This window comes from Condylura cristata, unplaced genomic scaffold (genome assembly GCF_000260355.1).
Source record: "Condylura cristata isolate star-nosed mole 26May11 unplaced genomic scaffold, ConCri1.0 scaffold00015, whole genome shotgun sequence".
NCBI classification, from domain to species: domain Eukaryota; kingdom Metazoa; phylum Chordata; class Mammalia; order Eulipotyphla; family Talpidae; genus Condylura; species Condylura cristata.
The window spans coordinates 38,401,549-38,410,943 of record NW_004567116.1 but is presented as its reverse complement, the minus strand read 5'-3'; the positions used below and the strand labels follow the sequence as shown (position 1 = coordinate 38,410,943).

The 9,395-nt window shown below is 37.8% G+C and overlaps 1 protein-coding gene across 3 annotated transcripts in view; it reads left to right on the top strand.

The window, feature by feature from the left end:
* The window catches only part of FAM168A (family with sequence similarity 168, member A), a 158,266-nt gene that overhangs the window by 125,480 nt on the left and 23,391 nt on the right, over positions 1-9,395 (top strand). For all 3 annotated transcript variants that reach the window (XM_012725482.1, XM_012725481.1, XM_004683181.1), the window contains exon 3: positions 6,135-6,215. In XM_012725482.1, the coding sequence (XP_012580936.1) occupies positions 6,135-6,215 (81 nt within the window). The remainder of the gene's footprint in view (positions 1-6,134; positions 6,216-9,395) is intronic.

Below are 9,395 nucleotides of genomic sequence, written 5' to 3'. Positions count from 1 at the left end.
TGTGTGTGTGTGTGTGTGTGTGTGTGTGTGTGTGTGTGTGTGTGGAGGGTAGGTGAGGATGATTGCAGGAAGGAAAGGAGTTCACTGTCCATATACATGTAAAGACTGGGATGAACAATTCCATGTTGTTGAGAGAAGACATCAGCCCCAAAGGGGAAAGATGGCCTTTTAGGTGCTTTTTAACCTTAGCACACTGCCTTTCTCTCTGCTTAGGGATGTCATCTATAAAATGAAGTGGGTTAGACCAAATAAATTTCCTTCTCATACTGCTGTTTGATGATAGCTGTACATTCAATTCATCTAAAAAAGTTTTTACTTGGAAGTATTGAAGGAAAATCATGCAATTGTCCCTAGAGAAAGATATCTGAACTTAAAGGGTATAATTACCCTTGGTTGTTCATGAAACTGAATACATAATCAACCATATGACTGAACCGTTTTGCTTTACAGATTAAACCCCTGGCTTTCTTCTTGAGAAGTGGCAAACCTCCAGATTGCCAATTAAGTGGCAACAAGTTGACTACCTCAGGTCCAAAATCAGAAAATGAAAATGATTGGAAGTTAAAGAGAGATGAATTTTCTTTGGAGTTGGAAAGGATTTAAGGAAAAGCATATTAACAAAGATACATTATTAAAACTCAGTATTTAAAAATCCCAAAGAAGCTTTTAGGGATTTAGGGATTTAATCTTTAACTTTTAAAATCAGCTTTCATTGTCAGTCAAGCAAAATACCAGTAAGCATTAAAAAACTGCTGGGAGTCATAAAACAGGCACTTACACACTGCTAGTGCAAATCCAAATTGATCGCCTTTCTAGAAAACAGTGTGGCAAAATCTGTCAAGACTCTTAGTGTGTCTCTTATCAGTTTTCTGCTGTCACCCTGATCGGAGCCTGTCATCAGTTCTCTGCTGTCACCCTGACCATTGCCAGGAGTTTGCAGTAGCCTCCTAAATGGTCTGTATAAGGGCTCTGCCCTTTCCCCTTATTTTCTCTTTTCAACATAGCAATCATTGTGACCCTTTTCACACTTAAGACAGATCATGCTATTCTTTTTGCTAAGGACTCCTTGATGGTTTCATTTCACTCAAAGTCAGTTTCTTTACAGTAGCCTGTAAGACCCCATAAGAATTGAACAAGTCCTGTCTCTCCAGCTTCCTCTACTTCCATCCCCCATTTGTTCCAGTTCAACCATACTGACTGCTATTTACTGTTCCTCCACCATGGCCTTCATTCTCCCAACTCAGGGCATTTGCGCGGCTTCCCTTGTATGAAATGCTTTTCCTTCAGCTCTACCAGCTTGGTTAACTATATCTTTCAAGTCTTCGAAATGCTATCTTAATGTGTCTTTACTTTAATACTGTAGCACCCTCACCCTAACATGGTGGCACTGTTGCTTTTACCCTGCCCCTTTTCTCTTTTCTATATAGGAAAGATTGTGTTTATTTGTATTTACTATTTATCCAGTCTTCTCCCATCCTCTTAAAATACAAGCTCCACAGGGGCAGGGGGCCACCTTACATATGGTAGATTTTCAAATATTTGTTGACTAAATGAGCACTTTTTAAAATAGCACTTTTTAAAAAGATTTATTTATGCATACAAGACCTGGGGTACAGACCAGGTGAAGGGTATGAAAAAATTCACCAGAGACAGAGTAGGGAACAGAACAAGCAGATTGACTGAAATACACTGCTGAAGGGAGCAGTGGGTGAGAGGGGAGAGGTATGCGGTACCTTGTGGGTCAGCTCCTGGCCAGGGATTGAACTCCTGCTGCAGTGGCTGCAGATCTCTTCATAGTGCTGTGCTTTAACTGCTTGCCCCATCAGGGAGGGCCCACACTTTCTTTTTTTCTTGAGGGTAAGTGGCAGTTGTGAGTTTTATGTATCATTTTGAGAGTATACTTCATTTTTCATAATCATGTATGTTTCATGCCAAAAGGTTCCTTGTAGTATTAGTATGTGTGTTCTAGTTTGGGGGGGAAATAAAAGAAGTGTAAGTAAGGGATAAAACGTGAGGAATTGTATTCTTAGTTATGCTGTTATATGAACAGATATGTACCTGGTTTTTGATTGCTCAAATTATAGTATTTATTTAGATATGTTAAGGTATAAAATCAAGAGAAAAAATACAAGACAATTGTCATATGAGATTGAGATTTTCTTTTACAGAAGCTTCCTTGGTCTCTTTTGGGGGTTTTCTCCCCTCCACCACCACCTTCTCTTCTGTCCCTTTTGTCCCTTTTTCTCTCTCTGTTCTTCAGAGTCCTCAGAATGTGTGCTGATTTCCAATCATTTTTGAAAATGTTTTACCTTATTATGGTAAATGTGTATCCATTATTTGTTTTTATCAGTCTGATTTGTTTTGCTGCATAAAATTTTTTCAAATTCCTTTCATTTTGTTGAAAATGGCTACTTTTCATCCTTTCTTGTGGCTGTGTAGTCCTCCATGGTATGTATGCATCACAATCTTTTAATCCATTCATCCATTGAAGGCACTTAGACTTCTTTCATATCCTAGCTATTGTAAATAATGCTGCTGTAAATATTGTAGACCTTGTGGGTATTTTTGTTGATGGTTCATATTCTGTAGATACATGCCCAAAAGTAGGATTGTGAGATTATACTATATTTGTTTTTAATTTTTAAGGTCAATCCAGATTGCTTTCCATAATGGTTTTTCTAATCTATGCTCACCAACAGCTAAGTAATGGTCTTCCTTTTTCTCTGCACTTCCTCCACTTTTTGGGTGTCTTTTTGAAATGTGTCATTCTCAGAGGTGTGAACTGGTGTCTAATTTTAGTTTTAATCTGCATCTCTCTTATTAGGAGTGACGGTGAACAATTTCTTAGTTTTGGCTTTCAATCCTCTTTAGAGAATTATCCATTATCTACTGCTCTTTTGGGTTATCTTTTTAATTGTTGAATTGTATGAGCTTTAAATATATTTGTTTATTCTTATCAGTTATATTGCATAAATATTTTTTGCCTATTCACTATGGTGTATATTTAATCACTTTTTATTTTGTTTGTTGTATTGAAGCTTTTAACTTGAGGTTATCCCAATTGTTTTTGTTTTAAATTTTCTTGCCATGTTGCCTGACCCACCAAAAATGTCTTTATTGATGATTTGGTGGAATGTATTATCAAAGTTGACTTCTATATATTTTATTGTTGTAATAATTCCAAATTCTGTTTGGAATTTATTTCTGTGTTTGGTGTTAGTGAATAATCCAATTTCATTCTCTAGGGGTAATTTGCCAATTCCCCCCCACACTATTTGTTAAAAAGACTATATTTTACCCCTTTTTGTGGCCAGAGGTGTTTTATCATAGATTAGGTGCTGGTATATGCATGGATTTATTTATGGACTTTTGATTCTGTTCCACTGGTCTATATATCTGTGGTTGTGTCATACCATATTGTTTTTAATACTTTTGCTTTACAGTAAAGTTAGAAGTCAAGTAATTTCACTTTTCTCCTTTTCCATTTCTCTTTTTTCTAAAGGTCACTTTTGTGGTACCACATTAATTTAATTTTTTTGTTCAGGCTCTTAAAAATATTTTGCTGGGATTTTGATGGGGATTGTGTATATTTGTATATCATTTAGGCAAAATAGTCACTTTGATTTTACTGATTACCCCATCCATGTGATGTGATATCCTTCCATGTCCTTTCAATAATGTCTTTAGATCTTTTAACTCTTTTGTTAATTTGATTGAGGTATTTAATTATAATTAGTTATTTTCTTAATTTCTTGTGCTTCTTTGTTGTTTGTATGTATAAAAGCTATGAGTTTCCGTATGTTCTATAGCTGTGTTCATTTATTATTTCTAACAGTTTTTATGAAGTCTAGAATATGCTATACATATCATATAGTCTGCTTCCTCCTTTCCTAATTGGATTCCCTTTATTCTGTGTTTGCCTAACAGCTCTGGCCAAAATCTTTAATACTAAGTTAAATGACAACATTCTTGTCTTGTGCCAGATCTTATGAGGAAAACTTTCACTATTGAGTATTCTGTTGACTATTGCATTGTAATATGTGGTCTTATTCTACTCCTGTCTTATTTAGAGTTTTTATCATAAGTGAGTGTTGAATTTTATTGACTACGTTCTCTACATCTTAATGTTATCCTATGACTTTTATCTTTTGTTGAAAGGGTATATTACAATTAATTTATGCATATTAAACAATCTTTGCATCTTTGTAAATCCCATTTAATTAGTGTATAATCCTTGTGAAATAGTATTGAATTAGATTTGCCAGCATTTTGTTGAAAATTTTACATTGATGTGTTGATCAAGGATATTGCTCTGTAATTTTTTTCTTGTGCAGGCTTTGTTCTCATTTCAGTATTAAGGTAATGTTGGCATCATAAAATGTATTAGAGAGGATTCCTCTATTTTAAAAATCAATTTGAGCAAGGTGGGGATTAATTAGTTCTTTAGAAGTTTGGTAAAATTTGTAAAGCCATCTGGTCCTGGGCTTTTTTTTTTTTAAGTTTTATTATTACTATTATTATTATTACTGTTTTGGTTTCCATGTTTGTGATTGGCTTGTTCAGTTCATCTTTTTCTTTCTTGTTTAGTCTTGGTAGATGTTGATTTAGAAATTTAACGTTTCTTCAAGATTTTCAAATTTATTGGGATGTAGTCATTTATAGAAATCTTTTTGTGGTCCTTTGCTATCTATACTGAACACTCTTTTATTTGTGATTCTGTTAATATTTTTCCTCTACTTTTTGTTGTTAGCCTAGCTAGGGGGTTATCTATTTGGTTTATATTCTCGAAGTACTAGCTTTTGGTTTTATTGACTTTTTAAAATAGTCTCTTCAATCGGTTTCATTTATTTCCATTCTTATTTTTATTGCTTCCTTCTACTATAGGTTATATTTGTTCCTCCTTTTCAAGTAGCTTTAGAAAGTGTGATATTTTGTATTTTATTTGGGATTTTTCTTGCATTTTAACATGGCCTACATTGTAATTGTCTTCTCTCTTAAGATTAAGTAAAAAGGATGGTCTGTGTTTCCACTTATATCTAGATTTGGCAAATTCATAGAGGCAAAGTAGACTAGAGGTTAATAGAGAGAAGGAATATGGGATATTATTGCTTAATATAAGGGATGAAGTTCTGTTCAGGGTGATTAAAAAGTCATAGAAACAGATAGCAGGGATGGTTGTGCAATATGAATGTAACCACAGCAAAAAATGTGTGTCCGCCCCCCACCCCCACCCCAAGCCATCTCTGTCATAATAAGTTTTGGGCTGGATTTGAACCATGCAACCTTTCTTGAGCCAATTGTGAGCCTGTTCTAGCTACGCATTCACTGATGTTGGTAGGTTGAAATTGGCCAAGGTGGGTGTATTTACACTATGGGACTTGACAGAGATTACAAATAAGGCTTCACCTCAGTCCCCTGGAGACAGTTTTCAGTATTTCTCAGCATATCAGCTTATTGCATAGAAAGCTATTTTGAGGGAGATTCAAACTGTTACTACCTTTGAGGAGGAGAGTAGTTTTATGGCAGGTTGTGAAAATAAACTTACACTTTTTAGTATTGTCTACTGCATATTGTTCCAGGTTTTTTTTTTTTTTTTTCCAGTGAGCATATAGACCTTTCTTGTACTGCTTTCTGAAGACTGAGAAATATGTATATGTTGTGGTATTGGTGGCTTTTCTTAAAAGGCTAAAAAGGTGGTTACAGATCTCTTTGGTGGTGCAAGGGGTTAGACAGTCTCAGTGCTATCTAGCAATCCTCAGCCACTGGGGCATGAGATCTCTCTCTGGCTAGGGAACAAACTTGGCACAGCAGACTGCTCCTGCCTCACCCACTGTTCCCTTCAGCAGTGTATTTCAGTAGATCCTCCTGCTCTGTTTCCCACTCTGGTGAATCTGGTATCTCTTGTGAATTCTCTAGCTCCCCCACCCCCACCCCCCACACCTCTGGTCTACACCCAGATCTTGTATTCATTAAAAAAAATAATAAGTAATTTTAAAGGCTGGTTCATATACTCTATAAAATGGCCTAGGAAGAAAGAGACTTGAAGGCCAAGACTTGAAGGGACATTGATTGTTTTTCCTAAGAAGCTTGCTTGCTTTTGTCTGTTTAAATGGGACATTTTTGTTTCTTCATAGGTTATCCCACAGCCTACCCAGCAGCGGCCCCTGCCTACAATCCCAGCCTGTATCCCACCAACAGCCCCAGTTATGCTCCAGGTAAGGCGGAAATAGAGACAACAGTGGTGGGTGGAGTGGGAAGTTGGACTGTATTTGGAAAGACAAACCTACCTGCTCACTTTGCTGGGTTCTTAAATCCCTCTGGGCTCATCCTGTCCAGGCCTGATTATCCTGTAAATTCCCTCTGGGAATGAAGGCTGTTAAGCCTCACAGTGGGGGTTGGGGGTAGAATCTTCTCCCTGTTCTTGGGACTTAAAGTTGACCTGTCTTTCCTTTGCTGAACTGTCTGAGACATGCATCTTCCTCACAGAACCTTTTATTCTCCCAAACAATTCTTTGGGAGAAATGAACATTTGTTCATTTTTCCTTGAATCTGTTACATACACACACACTCTTCTGGGTGTAAAGTTGGAAAATGTGAAGGACTTGCCACCAGAGAATAAAGAACTGTTTTTAAGCTAAGGCAAGAAACTTGCTTTTCAAATATGATGTAGACCTAATATTCCTTGGAAGAGGTTGACATAGGTGTAAAAATGTTGGAAAAGTTTGTTCTAATCTGTACTAGGAACAATACAGAGGTTTTATTACTGATCTTAACCCCCAACTTAATTGGTCCTTTTACACTCAAGGACTGGGAGAAAGTCCTGGGTTTGAATCCTGATGATTCAACTCACTAGTTACCTCATCTCTCTAAGAAATACACTGTCTACCTCAGGGTTGTAGATCATTTTATACAAGTTCTGCTTCATTTATCAAGTATTTTGGTGAATATTTTCCACACTAGAATTAAAGAAAAGAGTATCCTAGGGGAAGTAGCTTACAGTTCATTCAGGGCTATCATGTAAGCAAATTAATTGTGGTACAGTATAATAAATATTATAAAAAGAATACATCTAAGAGGAGAGGAAGTAGAAAGGGAATCAACAGTCTGAGTTCAGAAGTCTGGGGTACACTTCACTGAGGGCCCTGGCGATAGACACAGAAAAAGTAGGAGACACAGAGGAGGAGTTGGGCACCTGGGCAAAGACAGAACAATGTGAGGATTTGACACTGTGAGGAACCTAGAAATAGTAGCAATGGTTAAAGCATAAACCATTGGGAATGCTTTAATTAATCTTAGCTACCGATGTGCAAGGGGATTTGTACAGATTTGGAAAGGCCTTGAATGCCATAACAATAGCCCAGTTTTTGTATTTACTAATTATTATTTAGAGTTAAGAGAGCTTGGAAAAACCTCAGAGAGCCTCCAGTTCAATGCCTTTTTTTGATAAGGGAGATCCAGAGAGAAGCAATGTATTGTCTCAGTTACCTAGTGAACCAGTAACAGCATATGGACTAGAACCCTTGGCAGATCTCCTAGCACCTGGTCTCATGTTTTTCTGTGCCTGTCTAGTATTCATTCGATTGCCATTCTCTTTCATAACATGGGTTATGTCTGAAGACCTGTGCTTGAGTCCTAACTCTCTCACTTTCTAAGTTACATCCTTAAAGTCACTTGATGTCTCTGAATCTCAAATATCCTTCTCTAGAGTAGAAATAATAGCATAGTCACACATATACACACACCCCATGATATCAGACAGCCCCATTTTTGCAAATAAGAACTATTTTGTGGACCTTCCTGGTGATACAGGGGTTAAAAATCTCAGTGCTATCAAGCTGTTGTCTGCATGAGTTCAGTCCTGACAGCATGAGTTCAGTCCCCAGCTGGCAGCTGGTGAGCTGGCCCATATGGACAGCAGACCGCTCCTGACTTAACCCCTCCTGCCTAGCCCACTGTTCCTCTCAGCTATGCGTTTCAGTAGATCCACCTGTTCTGCTGCCCATATTCTGATGAATCCTCTCATTCCTTATACCTCTGGCCTGTACCCCCAGTTCTTATATGCATAAATAAATAAATATCATTTTTTTTAAAGAACTGCTTTGTGCAAGTGTTTTAACCCTTCAAGTGCTCACACAGCTGTGTCACTTCAAACATTATTTGTCCATGCTGAGCCCAAGGCACTCTGGAATATACATTAGGTGTTTCAAACTTGAGGAAGTTACAATACAACCCTGAAAAAATGTGTGAGTTGAGCAGAGACACACAGGCTAAGAAGCCTATAGTAGTACCTCTGTGTTTATATTTTATTCTATATTCACCTTCAGTCAGTAAGATATATATATTTTAAAAACCTGTAGTTAGGAAGCAGAATCAATAAAAACTACAGAAATTCTTTCTGATAAAAAGACTTAAATTTGGTAAGTTGTCTTGAAAACAATAGTGATCTTGATTATCAAGTATCTCATGATAGAAATTACTTAAATCTAGATGCTATGAGATCTATAAATTGACAAGTATCGGTCAAACAAAATGAGGTGAAGGTCAGGTGAGATCAGGAGTGAGCAGAGGTATTGTCTTTATAGTCAGGAGGTCTTCAGTGACCTCCATGGAAACTAACTCTGGAGGTGGTGGGTTTGGGAACCATATTTAGCAGATAGAACCTGCTCTTAAAAGAGGCCTGGTACCAAGAAAGGTGAACAGGAGGGTGTTGACTAGAAGGGAAGTTGGGTTAAAAGAGTTTGTTGGTGTTACTGTTGTTGTTTCTGAAATGAGCCTTGTGAGGTGGAGCAAGTGGAGAGGACAAAAGGGGAGAAGAGTTCCCAGATGGAGCCAGGCCTCGAGGAGACTGTATTGGGTATGAAATCCCCAGCATAGATGTGAGATTCCTGGGGAAGCAAGTGGGGTGAGGTGCCTCTCACATGCCTCACACAGCTCTTCCTCTCAGTCTAAAGGATGTGCTTAGAATACATTGCCTGGTGGAAGGTGGAGAGTGCTTGTCTACTGATCTTGATTTGCTGAAACAAAGGTCAGCAGAAGTAAAGGAGGGGTCTTAAGGAGTGAGGGCAAGGTGTTAAAGCCTCACTGGAAATGTTACAGGGCAGGGAGAAGGGCACCCCGAACTGCAAACTTGCCTACTCTAAATAGGTTCTGCCATCTGCTGAATCAAGACAAAACATAGAAGCCCTTTAATGGAAAGGAACTTTAATACAATTAGTGCGCAGTACAGAAAAGATAAAGAATATAGTTTCTAAATCAAGTTACCCATACCCTTGTGGGTAAAAGTCTACCCAAAAGGGATTGACCCAAGCAAGGCCTGAAGCCCATCACAAGGCTAAAGCTCTTTCCAACAGGACCCCATAGAAAAGGGTCAGACATGGCCAGACAAGTGTGGGAGG